The sequence below is a fragment of the Macaca nemestrina genome, chromosome 12 (genome assembly GCF_043159975.1).
Source record: "Macaca nemestrina isolate mMacNem1 chromosome 12, mMacNem.hap1, whole genome shotgun sequence".
NCBI classification, from domain to species: domain Eukaryota; kingdom Metazoa; phylum Chordata; class Mammalia; order Primates; family Cercopithecidae; genus Macaca; species Macaca nemestrina.
The window spans coordinates 115,261,642-115,277,048 of NC_092136.1; the positions used below are offsets into that span (position 1 = coordinate 115,261,642).

Consider the following 15,407-nt stretch of genomic DNA (forward strand, 5'->3'; position numbering starts at 1 on the left):
TTCCCCCACTAAAGATAGCTAATAAACAACCGTGCACTATAATGGAAGAATGCAATATTTTCCACAAGAAATGATATCATTTATCTTTTCCAAAATTTTATTCACACCTCAATTACTGTTCATCTGTCACCATCACTCCTAAAACCTGAAGCAAGTAATCAACTGAAAGATAAATTCTCACTGCAATTTCACTGTATTTACACTTGAGAAAAGACATTTAAAATACCATTTCATTCAGCCATTAAATTAGTCACTTTCAGATTTCTTTGTAAAAACCTAAAGAAATATCTGGTTTATTTACCCACAGGAGTGGGGCTTGGAATAAAGAGACATAGGAGGGAAGAGAAGGTGTGCATAAGGAGCATTTAACACACTTAAATGGTTAGAAGACCTAAACATACTTGCTCAAAAACATGAGTTTTTTATATATCATTCAACAGCAAACTTAGGTTTTTTCCTTCAACAAATATTTCTGAGATTATTACTTTGTTGCCAACAACAAAAGACCTAACATTCTCATGCCAACTTAAAGCAGTTTTCTTCAGATCGCCTTCTTCTGCAAAAACCCTATAATATTCATAATAATCTTAAACAAAAATCAAATCACAATAACTCTGAACATTTACTGAGTGCTTACTATGTGTCTGGCACTGTTCTAGACACTTTGTACATTCAAATCTTGAAACAACTCTATGAGAAAGATATAACTGTCTCCATTATCAACACAAGAAAATTCTGGCATGGAGAGATTACAAAATTTGAACATGATCACACAGTTAGTAAAGGGTGAAGACAGAACAGAATCCCAGGGAGTGTGGTTGCAGTTCAGTTCTTTTTTTTTTTTTTCCTGAGACAGAGTCTTGCTCTGTCGCCCCGGCTGGAGTGCAGTGGTGCAATCACGGCTCACTGCAATCTCTGCTTCCTGGGTTTAGGCGATTCTCCTGCCTCAGCCTGTGGAGTAGCTGGGATTATAGGTGCATGCCACCATGCCCAGCTAATATTTGTATTTTTAGTAGAGATGGGGTTTCACCATGTTGGCCAGGCTGCTCTCAAACTCCTGACCTCGTGATCCGCCCACCTTGGCCTCCCAAAATGCTGGGATTACAGGCGTGAGCCACCACACCCGGCTCCAGTTCAGTTCTTAACCATTATACTAAAATTAATCTCCAGCTGATTTCCACCATCAGTCTCATGATATCACACTTACAGTGAATTCCTTATGCAAATACTGCTTAAATAAGTATATACACATACACACAAAGCATATAATTGTTAATCTGTTAAGTAATGCAAATGCTGCCTTAAAATGAAGCCCTCTTCTAGAACCATTTGCTTATTTTTTGTTACGTCAATTATATTTAGCCCAATGGACTTTTATTTTCATGAAAGGAGATAATTGGGGAGTAGAAAAAAAACACCCAACACTTCAACTATGTAAAGAACATGATTATGATATTTTTATTAGTTTGGGGAGTCCTAGTTATCTTAATATTCATCATTCAAGCCCCCATAGTTAGTCAGAAGGCCAAAGTCATCATAATATATAAGTAACACAGAAACCACTTATAAAATTAATCCCCACCCAAATTAACACAACAGTCTATCTCTGTCCACAGAATCATATTCTTTGTAGGTCTCTGGAAGATTCTATACTGCATATACAAAGAAAACAGACTGCAATATAAAAGTGTAACTCTCAAAAAAATAAAAATAATAAATAATAAATTTGTAAATCTCATCAAAGGAACAGAATTTGGTAAAATCAATGAAAGTCACAATAAGACAGCTTGAATAACAAGCAAAATCATGAGCCAATGAGTTTCTAGTAAAGTTAGACCAAAGAACCACTAGAAGGGAAAAGTCACAAGAATGAATTCAGGCTAAACACTTACATAAAGATAAGGACATTGTGGCATTTTGTCATCCAATTTTGTTGGAAAAATTGCCCTGGAAAACAATCACTTCATTCTTTGCTCATTCTAAGAATTAGCATAGATGCAATTATAGTTTAAATGTTGTTAAATATAAAATAGTATTCCTCATTATTAGTTTCACTTCCACAATAAAGTTCAATCAAATCTCTTTCTCTGTATTTACTGTGAAATTCTGGTGCCTGATTTAAGTAGATTCACTTAGGTGACCTTTTCTAGGCATCAATTATCCCCTAATAAGGAGGATCTCCTGTACACTAGCAGCATTTTAAAAGGATCTACAACTTTAGACTTGGATGAGGAAGAACTAGCATATCTTCTAGCAGAATGGTCTAATGAGGGAAGAGTTTTGAGCTTGAAAAATTGGTTTCAAATCCCAGTTAAATCATGGAGTGGTTGCAGTGACTTGGAAAATCTCTTAACCTCTGACAGTTTTCATACCTGGAAAGTGAACTATTTCCTACCTCATACTACTATTATGAGATAACACACATGAGAGCAAATGAGGTAACACATACAAGAGCAATTTCTCATCTATAAATGGCTACTCAAATGTTGGCTATTCTTTTGTTTGTTTGTTTGTTTGTTTGTTTTGTTTTGTTTTGAGACGGAGTCTCGCTCTGTTGCCCAGGCTGGAGTGCAGTGGCCGGATCTCAGCTCACTGCAAGCTCCGCCTCCTGGGTTCACGCCATTCTCCTGCCTCAGCCTCCCAAGTAGCTGGGACTACAGGCGCCCGCCACCTCACCCGGCTAGTTTTTTGTATTTTTCAGTAGAGACAGGGTTTCACCGTGTTAGTCAGGATGGTCTTGATCTTGTGACCTCGTGATCCGCCCGTCTTGGCCTCCCAAAGTGCTGGGATTACAGAAATGTTGGCTATTCTTAAATTCATCATCCTTTCTCTATAAATTGATAGTTAATTTCACCAAGTGGTCATCACTCATATGTTATATACTGATTATTTGTTGCACCTGTTAGATCCTATGGCAGGTAGCCAAAACCTAAAAAAAAAAAAAAATGCTTTAAAGAGTCTGCTTGAGTTACAAGTTTACAAAAGAGAAGACATATGCAAAGCAAATGAGGAATATGACAGAAGAGTTATAAAGACAAGGAATGATTAAAATTTTTAAAAAGGCTTTGATTCTGGCCGAGCCCAGTGGTTCACATCTGTAATCCCAACACTTTGGGAGGCCAAGGCACGTGGATCACCTGAGGTCAAGAGTTCGAAACCAGCCTGGCCAACATGGCAAAACCTTGTCTCTACTAAAAATACAACATTTAGCCAGGCTTGGTGATGTGTACCTGTAGTTCCAGCTACTCAAGTGGTTGAGGCAGGAGAATAGCTTGAACCTGGGAGGCAGAGTTGAGATTGCTCCGCTGCACTCCAGCTCAGGCAACAGAGTGAGACTCTGTCTCAAAAAAAAAAAAAAAAAAAAAAAAAATTTAAAGTTTGATTCTAACTGGGATAATCAGAGTAGCCTTCCTGGAAGAAGCTGCATGAAAGAAAAGACCAAGGTGATCTTAGGGTGGAAAGACCTCATATCTGCCTCACTATAGTTGGTGCATCCTACTCCTTTTGTGTTCACACAAAAGGAGCCCCGAAAACAAACAATGGTGAGAAAACACCACGAGGCTTGTGAAAACTTCAATTCATTATTATCTACAGTACCGGCTGCCATGTCTGGCACGCAGTTTAAATACTGTAGTGGCATAGCTCTTCTGCTGATAATGCCAAGTCAAACCATTAATATACAACTCCACAGAAGACACTGACAGAAAATTTTAGCTCCAGGTCATGCATTTATGAAGAGATAATCAAAGACACACTTTTGTGAAAAGCAGGAATCATATTCAAAGCTGTGCATCTTTGGCCAATTGTCCGCCGCTTTCTTATATTAAATCTCCAGAGTGAAAAAAAATATGAAACAATATATTTCTATTTTTGCCCATCAGAATCACTAAACCCTGATATGAAGCGAACTGTTCAGATTGTAAACATGGAATGAATAAATCTGCTGGGTAACAGTAAACTCAAGTAGCACAAATCACATCTAGTATTCTTGTAGACTCTCCTTATCAGTATTTAAGCAGTACAGACAGTTAGAACCAACAACCACAGATAAAGCACACTACACCATTTAAATTCATCTGGCATCCTAGTATTCTGTCCTACACAAACCTAGATGGCTTATTTTCAGACTCAGCATACAGTCACAGCACTAACTTGTTGAGTTTACCATCAAAGACTGTAGCCACAAACCCCCTTTATGCTGATTAGTTGTAAGGATTACACACACACACACACACACACACACACAAACACACACAGATAGATTTTGTACTCACAGTATAAAAACTCAGGCATGCAACAAGATGTGGTCGGCTAGTGAAAAAGGAAAATTAGAAAATGCTCTAAATAATATTTTGACTTCTTCAAACTATTGATATAATTATTGTTTAGACTGAATCGAATCAGCCACAGGGCACTGAATTTAATTAACAGTAGAGATTAAACAGAGGGAAAAGTTTCTAAAACAATACAGTAAAAGCATTTTCAGTAAGTTGAGGGGCTTTTGAGATTATTAAATGTAAACAGAGATTTTACAATGATTCAATATGGAAGTGTAGGTGTGTTTAAGAAACACAGGAGAGGAGGAGGCATTTAGGAAGAAATGTGGTCCAATAGATACCTTTCTTTAACCGTCCAAGGGAAAATAGATTTCAACTCACTTGAAAACTGTCTGGCTTGGGACTACACATTTTCCCACAGTAGCTCATTAAATTGTTATATCACCTTGACAGTCAATTCCTGCAAAGTTAAATGCAAATCAAAACATTTTTAATTGAATCATGCATTACATGACTAAGGGAGCTCATCGTTTATGGGAAACTTGGGGTGAATCTTTACAAACTAATTCATGACTATGCTAAAGTAACTAACTACAGTAGTCCCCCTTATCCTCAGGGGATAACTTCCAAGACCCCCATTGGATGCCTGAAACCCCGGATATACCAAACCCTATAAATTCTATGTCTTTTCCTATACATCATACCTAAGATAAAGCTTAACTTACAAATGAGGCACAATAATAGACTGACAACAATAACTAATAATAAAATAGAATAAGTAAAATGAAGGTGACTTGAGCACAAGCACTACAATACCTCACAGTCAACTTCATAACCAAGACGGCTAGTAAGAAACCACCAGGCAGGTGGCATACACGGTGTGGAGATGCTGGACAAGAGGATGATTCACAACCCAGCAGGACAGAGTGGGATGGCTTGAGATTTCATTATGCTTCTGAGAACAGCAAGCCATTTAAAATTTATAAATTGTTTATTTCTGGAATTTTCTATTTAATCTTTTTGGACCATGTTTACCACAGATAACTGAAACCAACAAAAGTGAAACCATGGGTAAGGGGGACTAGTGCGGATCATGCCTGATAGATTTAATTCAGATTTTAACATACAAGTCGTCCTAAAGCAAAGGGCACCGGTAGTGGGTAGTGAAGATGCTGTATTTATCCTTATGATATTATAGTGTGGATCTGATTACCTCACATTATGGTTTGGGTCTGACTGTATAATATCTAATTCAGATGCAGATAAGAAGCAATGTTAATGAATAACAAAATAATTCAACTTGACATGAAGAAAAATGTTGTTCTCCTTCCTCTTTTACCTTTCGCACATTAAAAGAAGTCTTTCTTCAACAAAGTATGATCTTACAAACACACTAAGAGAGAGAACATTTGCCTTACCCATCCTGGAATGCAAAAGTCACTTGTGGCTCAGTGGTTATGCTCTGTATATTCTGATAATCCAAAAAAGAAAATGAAACTTCTTTAATAGTATAGCCCGAGGGTATAAGGGGAGTGGAATACGCAAGTGGTTAAGATTATTACACTTAACAAGAACGGACAGTCTACTAGTCTATTGCTTCATGTAATCTATTTAGAGTCAAGATGGCTATATTTAGAAAAATCCTATAGTACATGAGAACTGAGAGATAAATATCAAACTACTACCCTTACAGGCTTCCAAAAAAATTCTATTAGCCTCAGGAAAGCATAAGCCATTGGGGGTTTGCTTCAGCTAAGCTCTACAGCAGAATCTGAACCAGAAATACTATTTCATATTATACACTTAAAAAAAAATTCCTGCTGCAAATTGCATTCAGTGTAACACTTTAAAAGTTTCCATATTTGAGATCATAGTTTATACATATTAATGTCAAAGAGCCTATAGCCCAAACCCCAATGTTTGTCACTACCTGAAAAGTTAAATTAAATATACCACATTACAGGACCAACCAAATTCTATCTCCATTACACCCAAGCCAAGAGTGAGGCCTTGACAATCGAATTGAAGAGATTAGGGTTTAATTTAAACAGAATGACTGCAATACAACAATTCAAAGGTGAGACTTTACAAGAGCGAGTACTTAAAGCACCTCAAGACAAATATTTACATAAACTATATAACATCATAGTCTACTAAAGATAAAAGATTCAGGAGCCCATTGAATCATAACTTAGAATACAAATATTACAGAAGAAAGGAAAAGGAGTCTGAACTGTTAGTTGGGTCCCATAAATGAATGCACACTGAAGGTTTTTTTGAAGACAGGTGATGATCAAGAAGGGGTGAAAATGTAAATGTATTCACAAAAACTAAAATGGGTCTCTAATTTTGCTATGGTCTGCTACAGAAGCATATGCTACTTCCCAGAAAGACCACTCAAAAGTTTTTATACTTAGAATTTCCTTCCTCTTTCAACCCATCTTTATGCTGTTCACAATTACACAAATTTTGCTTTTCTCTGGTTCCTAATAACTTCTTTTATTATTATTATTATTATTATTATTATTATTATACTTTAAGTTCTAGGGTACATGTGCATAATGACCTAATAACTTCTAACCATTTGCTTCTGATAGACTGCCCCTCTGTTTGGGTCACCTCTCCACATTCCCTTCTCACAACAGTGTTCAATCCATCATACTCTGAAGTACACAAGTAACTTTCGAAAACATTTCTTCCTTTTCCCCTATTTTTCAATCCCAGCAGAAGATGTTTTTAAAAATCCAAAAAGTTTGTTGGCGACTCCTTTTGATGCCCCTCCCCTGCCTTTAAGAAACACACCATAAATACATACTCCTTTTGAATCTTTAAGTTCAAACTACATTTAACAATTATTACAATTACAATCATCAGAGATTTCCAGTTTGCAAAAGTGTCCCAGTTAGTGAAAGCCATGTTTTCAGGTTCATAAAGCCAGTACCCCATCTGGTCTTTTAAAGTAGGAAATTAACTGAATCCTCTAGAGAATTAAGAAATCTTTGACCATGAACCTGAAAATGAGCCCCTGAGACTTAATAATCTGATTAGTTAAACTGGGTGAACACAATGACAGAACGGACCTTAAATGGGAAAATCCAGAGTTGGGAACAGATGCTGAAATCAGGAAGTGGCTGATATCCAAACCCAGAGTCAGTGGCCTTTCTACAGAGATTAATCAAGGGGACACATTTTTGTCCTTAGCTACTTTCATCTTGACTGTGCCCAAGCTCTGAATGATGTTTATCTGCATAATGAGTTGATTTCTTGATCAATAAATTCAGGTCGAGCCTTCTCATGACCTGGTCCAGAACCTCATGCTCTCCTCCACTGTTAACTTGAGACACATGTGAGATTATTTCTCAACCAGGTGTGTATATCAAAATTACCTGGGGTGCTTTTTAAAATATGCACATGCCCAGGGTCCCACAACTACCGAATTAGACTCTCCAGGCAAAAGCCCCTAAAAGCAGGCATATTTCTTAAGCTCCTTTTCTCCTTAAGCTCTGAAACATACCACTGGCGAAGAACCAATGACTTAGAATTTAGAAAAATGTGTATAGTGTTACAAGGAAAGACGTGGCCACACAGGATATCACCACACAAGCAAGGGGACAGGTTATAGCAGAAAACTTGGAACTGACTTGCTCCTGATGACTATGAACTTCCTCCTGCTCCTCAGCTGGTGAAAAGCTGTCAGCCAAGCTCTGGCCCCATGGGCAAAGGACACATCCAATAGCCCTGGCACTCTTCTGCAGTATGCAACAGGTTGCTCCAAGGGGTATGGACTTCGAAAGTTGCCATTATACTACTGAAGCTGGCATCCCGGGGTGTCACAGGTGTATTGATAATTGACTCAGTCTGTTTTGTTTACAATTTTCTGCCCAACAAATTGCATGTTTCTGCAGATGTCTAACAAATTCAGGACATTTAATTCCTCAGCTGCCACCATCCTGCTGTTTCCACCCTCCTCATCCATTGGTTACGACGGTGTCCAAAGACACATTCACCAGCATTAGAAAAGGTCATTAAAAAGCTCTTACAACCATCTGTACCCAGATGGACAGGTCTCCAGCCAAAATGAGAGAGGTTCCTGCTCAAAGAGGCCCAGAGGACCTGACTACATGCAGTGCCGCAGTTGGTTTTTTAATTATTGTTTGTGGGTCCTGAATTATTTACATTTGAGCTGTAAATCTTAATGACCCATGCCGTGTTCTTCTTGGCTTACTGATGATGAACAAAGCCAAGGCTGTTTCGTTCACCTGATTCAATGTTGCTGTAGGATGGGGGCCAAAGAAAAATGCATCTTCCTAAATCGTCTTACACTGGTTCTTGGAACAAATCATTCTTGCTTGGATCCTTGGCTAGGTCATTTGCCATACACTTATCAGTTAATTCCCTACTGCTTTCATACTCTGTCATCCAGTGGAGCATTTTCTATGCAAATGACTCACTTGTGCAGGGTTTTTTTTTTTTTAATGCCTTTTTCCTTGACCTTTGCATTGCATACAGAAAAAATTTAACTTAATGTTAAACAAATTGCAATGATTTTCTACAGTGGGTCTATAACATGTTGCAAATTATTCAATTTGGTGGCACCAGCTTCCAGAGCAAAGGGTTTGAAGACCAGAATTTGCCCTGGCAAAGTTTGGCAGGATCTTTGCAACTAAAACCAAAAGCACAGAAACAGGGTGTCAAACAGCCTTGCTAAAACAATCTTGCCTGGAGAAATCAAAGCAATCCAGTGTTTCAGCTAACCTTAACCAAATGAATGAGGGAGGAAGTGATTCTTTTGCTTACAACTACTTGACAAGTGGGAGATCTCGCTCCTAAGTACTGACCTTCAAAGCGCTAGGAAAAATGAATTCTGAATTCTCGACCTGTCGCATCTCAACCGAGCAGCTCAGCCACACCTTTTCACAGTAGCTGCAGTGCTTCACTACACTATTTCTGCCTGCCCTTCAGAACTCAAAGCAGACGCGCTCACCAGCGGTGCCAAACTGTTAGACTCATCAAGTTTATGAACACTGCATACAAAATGCAAACATTTTCTTCCATTTGGGCAAACATTGGCACAGGAAACTTTCTTTCCAATGTTAACAGCAGGGAGCTTAAATAAAAGTTCAGTTTCTAGAAGGGTGGGGGAGAGAAAAAGCTAATTCTAAAAATATGTCATCAGCAGCCATGCCATTGCCAGAGAAAATTGTACATGTTTCTCTCAAGCACAGTTCACTCAAATGAACTTGACAGCTTTGGAGATCACTTAAAAGAAGGGAAATTTGTTGCATGAGGCCTGCCAGATATAAAAGGGATCACGTCTCAACAGATAAGACTTGATAGATTCCCGTCTTAAATATTTCGGTACAATGATTACATAAACTCCAAATCAGGGCTTTGTCACAGATCCACACACAGGCTTATGCCCTAAGGGTATGCTTCCAGCCCATTCATGGGACTTGCCCTTGAATCTGGCAATTAACTTTAAAATCTTGCTACTGTTATTAGGTCCCCAGAAAATAAATTAAAGGACATCTGAGCAAACAAGTAAAATTACGCGGCCGAACTTAAAATCAGCAGCTTTCTTCTTGTCCGCAGGTGTGTCCAGGCAAGATACACGATTTTAACTGGATTACAAATTACAGGTGTCAGTGCCTTCTCTCACATCCACCAAATGCTGGAAAACGCCGCTCTCAGACAGACTATTTCCTAAAAGGGGACTATTCAGGATAGTTTTCCATTTAAACATAATACTCAAGTTGCTGAAAAAATACTGTAAAAATCAGGTGTGAATATGTTCGTTTGACCCGAAGCTGCAGCTCTCAAACATCTGATTAAAAGGAAAAACAGGCAGGCATTATAACTCCCCAGAAAGCCACAAAAATAAAAGGCTCCATCTTCAAGAAGATGATCTCCAATTACAACACTACGCTGGTTTGAAGAAATGCCTGATGCAGCGGTGAGCTGTAACATACCAATCAGAAAGCTTTCCCATCCCAACAGGGACAACGTGGCCACTAAACTATCAAGTCACTTGGAGAAGCTGAACACATCTATTTGTTTTCTCATCCTCTTAGCCATAACCTACATTTCTGGATCCTGGTCTAAATTAAATAGACCCTTTTACAAGTGCAACTGTTTGGAACAGCACAGAGAGTTCGCTGTGCCCTTTGAAAAGGTAAGAGAAAAACTATAAGCTGATCTTTAACATTAAATACTTAATGTGTTTTTAACACATCAGTCCTTTAGATTTCATTCTAGACTTAATGCACCTGTCAGGAAGCTGACTGCTATGATTTTATTGAAACTGTACATTTTTCTGACACTCGGAAACGGAAGATTTTCAAGATTCTGTTTGCCAGAAAACCCCAAGCAAAGTTCAGTTTAACTGTTTTTAAAATATATACCTGGAAAACACTTTCTCCTACAACAAAAAATGAAAACAAAGTTACTAAATACAGTAAAATATAAACCTAGAAAATGCTACGGTCTGTTTTTTTAAATGTTTGTATATTTTTAATAGAACAAAGACAAAAGTCTAGGCCTTAGTGCCAACTGGATAAAATTTAAATGAGTTTTGATTTACGTACCCATCAACCTTCAACGTTCAGGTGAACACCTAAGGAGGACAATTGTAATGTTAGTTTGATGCCGGAAATCCTACATTTCCATTAAGTGACAAAATCACAGAACATGCCTACATGATGTGACCATATTTACAAACCACAGTGATTTTATTGGAGTTTCCCCCCTCCAGAAAGATAATCCTCAACTGTGTGCTTTTAACATTCATCTCTATGGATTGTACTTGCACCTAGATAAACTTAAAACACCCATTACTTAACAAGGAGAAATGGAAAAGAACGATTTAGACCTAACAAAATCCAGAACTAACTTTCTCCTTACTATGCATGGTGACAGACAAGGCTGCAAAGAAGAGGGCACATAATTTACATTAATACATTATGAGCATTTCCAGGAGGGGCAACAATTTTAAAAATACACTGTAATATATCCCCCCCCTTTTTTTAAATTTGAAAAAGAATATGCTTTCTTTATCCTTGCATCATAGTTCTTATTTTATCAAGAGTCTAATGGTAACCTCACTTCGAACCTTATTAGCTAATATTGATTTAAGTAGACAGGAACTCTTGAAGTTTTTACTCATCTGAAACGCAGAACACATACATGTTTTACCAAAAGGTTTACTATGCATATTAATCTTTTATGCATTTTATTTCTCCAAGCGTGAAAAGAAACAAGTTGAAGTAATAGAGGTTGCCAGGTGTTGGTGGCACCCATTCCACTGTAATGACAGCCATGACTTAAGGTTTTGTCTCGCTCTACTCTTCCTATGAATTGCAAATCTTCAGGTTGCCACAGCAACTCTATATACTGACAGGTAAGCTTCAGGAAGCATCCTGGTCATCGTTTCCATCTTGTTCGCTCTGCCTCATAGCACTTCAAACTCCCTGTTGAATGGGAGCACCAGGGGATGGTTCCCCTTAGAGTTATTCTAGTGTACTGTCCAGTTGCAGCAATTAATCATTCCTGCTTCTTGAGCTGACATATCGAGGTGGGGAAACGACATCCTAAATGAGCAGAGCTGATTACCTGGGAAAGCAATTCTTCAAGATAGCACAGCTAACTAATAGCTCCATCTGCTACACATAAACACATTCCAAAGCCCCAGAAGTAATGTCAGAATACAGCTCACAGAGTTGGGTCCTGTATGCCAGATTTCTGTGTGTCATCACAGGTCTCTGACAAGCACAGAGAGTACTTAAACTTTTCTTCATCTCTAGGATAATGGGTGCTATATCATGTTAGGATCACAGGCCACCCAGAGAGAATATTTTGGTAGAATTCTCAGTTTGACCTTGTTTTTAATGTAGTGAAATTAGACTTCCATATGAAGCTACATACTCTATACATAAAAAAAGTAGTAAGACAAACCTGTAGGAAAACACACTTTTTTTTTAATTGTTTTGTTTTTTGGGTTTTTTTGAGATGGAGTCTCACACTGTCTCCCAGGCTGGAGTGCAGTGGCAGGATCTCTGTTCACTGCAACCTCTGCCTCCCAGGTTCAACGATTTTCCAGCCTCAGCCTCCCAAGTGTCTGGGATTACAGACGTGCACCACCATGCCTGGCTAGTTTTTGTATTTTTAGTAGAGAGGGAGTTTTAACATATTGGCTGGGCTGGTTTTGAACTCCTGACCTCAAATGATCCGCCCGCCTCGGCCTCCCAAAATGCTGGGATTTCAGGCGTGAGCCACCACGCCCAGCCAGAAAACACACTTTTCTAACATACAAACAACAACAACAAAACCCATGATCCAGTAAGGATAAGAAGACTTTCTATTCCCATCAAAATAAATATCAGTATATAGTATAAAAGATGTGCAGCTAGTTTTAACGTGACTAGACAAAAAGAGAACCTTTAAAGATCATGACAATGCACCCCGGTTCAGCAAATTAAACAAACTTAAGACAGTGGTTAGAATTCAATAAGCTCAGCAGATAAAGACAATTTGGCTACAAGAAACAGGGCCGTACTAAGCTATTATAATAGATGAAACTATAAATGGTTCCCTGAATGTTTTTAAAAATCTAAATAACTGGCTGCTTCTTAAGTCACCACTACAGATTCTGTCTGCTCTTTTATTAATAAGTCTTTGATAATATAAATCAAACTCTAACATCTCAATGTTGGGTGCTTAAGGACGCTGCAAGTTTCTATTCCTAACCAAAGTATTGGCATTTTACAGCAGCAGCATTTAACACTGCTTCTGTATCAAATGAGAACAGGCTCCAGTTCTTTCCACATTAGCTGTGATTTTAATAACATGCCAAGCCAAACAGGCTAGCGTAATAAGTTTCATTGCACCCACTTCAACAACAGATAAGCACCTCATTTTCATACAGTTTCCACTTGTTGCTAGGTAACCGCACCGTAACGAGACATCTCTAGGTATTATGCAGAATGCATCCTCTTCACCCAAATTTAATGTGCTTTGGGCATTAAATACTGTTATTTTAACCATACCTATCACTCAAACAGTTTAAGCTTTGCGTTAGATTGCAACATAGGTTTGTGGGACTGTTGTTTCTGAGGGGATTTTGATGTGCCGAGTTTCTAAAAGATAAGCCACAGTAATATGTACCTCTCTTCCAAACCCACTGCATTATCCAATGAATTAATAGCTTGACACTTCATAGAAAGACAAAGTAAACCCTCTCAAAAGATGTCCACACTATGCCCTCTTAACAGTAGACAATGTCAATTAAAAACTTCCTTACTGCTTTATGTGACCATGAAGGGAACTTTGTAAGCAGGGGTCTGTGTGGAGTTGGCCTTCACCTGCGGGCTTCAAACAGAAACCCTTTAACTAGGCGCATCTAGGCCAAAGCGGGAACCCCATCTGTCAGCCAAACAAACCAGCTTTCTGCTGGAGGAAGGGAAAGCTCTGCGGGAACAGATGCAGCCCAACCTAAGACACTGAAGGACTCAGGCGACAAGAAGGCAGGAGGGCTACCTGCAGGAAAGGCAGCAGACACTGACATTTTAAAAAGAAAATAAATCTTAGCAGCAGCACTAGGCATCTCCCAAACATGAATTTTCTTTTGAGTTTCAGGAATATTTTATCCTACATGATTAGTGGATGCTACAAAAATGTTATATCACCTCTTGCCAGTGGGTTAAAATGATCTCTTTCACAGATGATATAAAATTGAAGAAACTAATTACAATTAGTAGTAGGAGTAACAAGACACAGGACCAGACTCTGACCCCCAGTCCCTTCTTCACCCAGACTTTTGATTTCTGTCACTTCCACGTCACCCAAAGTAGGGCTGCCCCATCTCTTCAGAGGGTAGGGGAAGTAGGGTACACACTGTAGCTTGACCACTGGCCTTAACTAAGTCTTAGCCTGCAAAGAAAGCCTTTCCCCTTTTATTTTTACCCCTGTGCTCTGAGAAGAAAGAGTTCAAAGGATTTTGCCTCCAGATCCTCTTGTAGGTGTACTTAGCGCAGAAGCACCTGTGGCTGGAGAATCGCCCTTTACTCTCTTTCAGTTAGGACAAGGTCACTGCATCCTCTGCTGCACCAGTTGAGTTTCATCCATAATACTCTCTTCTTCACCCACCCTCCCCTGCTTCCCCGCTTTACCCTCTCTGGGCCCCTCCACAACTTGGATGGTTTAGCTCATTTTCGTTCTTTTTAAAATTTGGATAATTCCCGTTAAAATGACAGGACTGGGTCTCTGCCATTCATAGGGATGAACTAAGATGAAGCAGGAAGAGGCATGTGATGGGTAAGACAAGAGCCAGGGACAGGTTGCTGTGTTTCCTGGCATGCATATTAACAAATTTCACTTAATCTGTTCTAAAACTCCATGAAAGGTGCAGATAGGAATGCCACAGGAATACAGGAGGATATAATGAAACAATTTTTAGTTTTGTTCCGTAGGAGAACATTACTTGGCTCAACTCTGTTCACTTAAAAAAAGCAAAAACCTAGTTCTCGAAAGAAAGTTTAAAATGACCAGCAGCCAAGCATAGCAGATATAAATTAAAATTTAAAAAGTGCACCCTCTATGGCCCAGCAATGCCATTTCTGAGTGTGTATCCTAAAGAAACTCTCACACATGTGCACATGGAGACATGCAAAAGAATCTTCACTGAAGAACAGTTTACATGAGGAAAAATCTTCAAACAACCCATATGTCTATCAATTAGGGAATCGCTAAATAAACAGAGGTATATGTGTGCTGAGGGAAAAACAAGGCAGCATTTAAATGAAACAAGCAAAATCAGCATGTAGCAACATGGCCAGGCTTTTAGGACACTGCTGGCTGAAGACAGCAGCTGCAGAATGATGAGGACTGAATGATACTACCTACGCTGTCCCACAGGGTTTCTATGGATTTTACGTTTATGCCTCTATCTAGAAGGAGAGATGATAGATACATGGTTAGATGATAGATGACAGATAAGATGATAGATGTGGGGGTGAATATAGAAGAAAACAGAAGTTAGCTAACATGGATAAGGGGTCATCAGTGGAGACTTTAGCATTATCTGAAACATTTTGTAAAGGGGAATATATTCATGTATTAATTGACAGACAGAAATTA

At 38.7% G+C, this 15,407-nt stretch overlaps 1 protein-coding gene across 13 annotated transcripts in view; it reads right to left on the reverse strand.

Annotated features, from left to right (window-relative positions):
* Positions 1-15,407, reverse strand: part of LOC105476461 (cell adhesion molecule 1) — a 338,295-nt gene that overhangs the window by 244,819 nt on the left and 78,069 nt on the right. Inside the window, exon 1 of one of the 13 annotated variants that reach the window (XM_011732431.3) lies at positions 10,862-10,880. The exons of the other annotated variants lie outside the window; for them this stretch is intronic. Within the exon in view, the coding sequence (XP_011730733.1) occupies positions 10,862-10,865 (4 nt within the window). The 5' untranslated portion in view covers positions 10,866-10,880. Of the gene's footprint in view, positions 1-10,861; positions 10,881-15,407 lie in introns of those variants that run through there. 13 annotated transcript variants of the gene reach the window in all.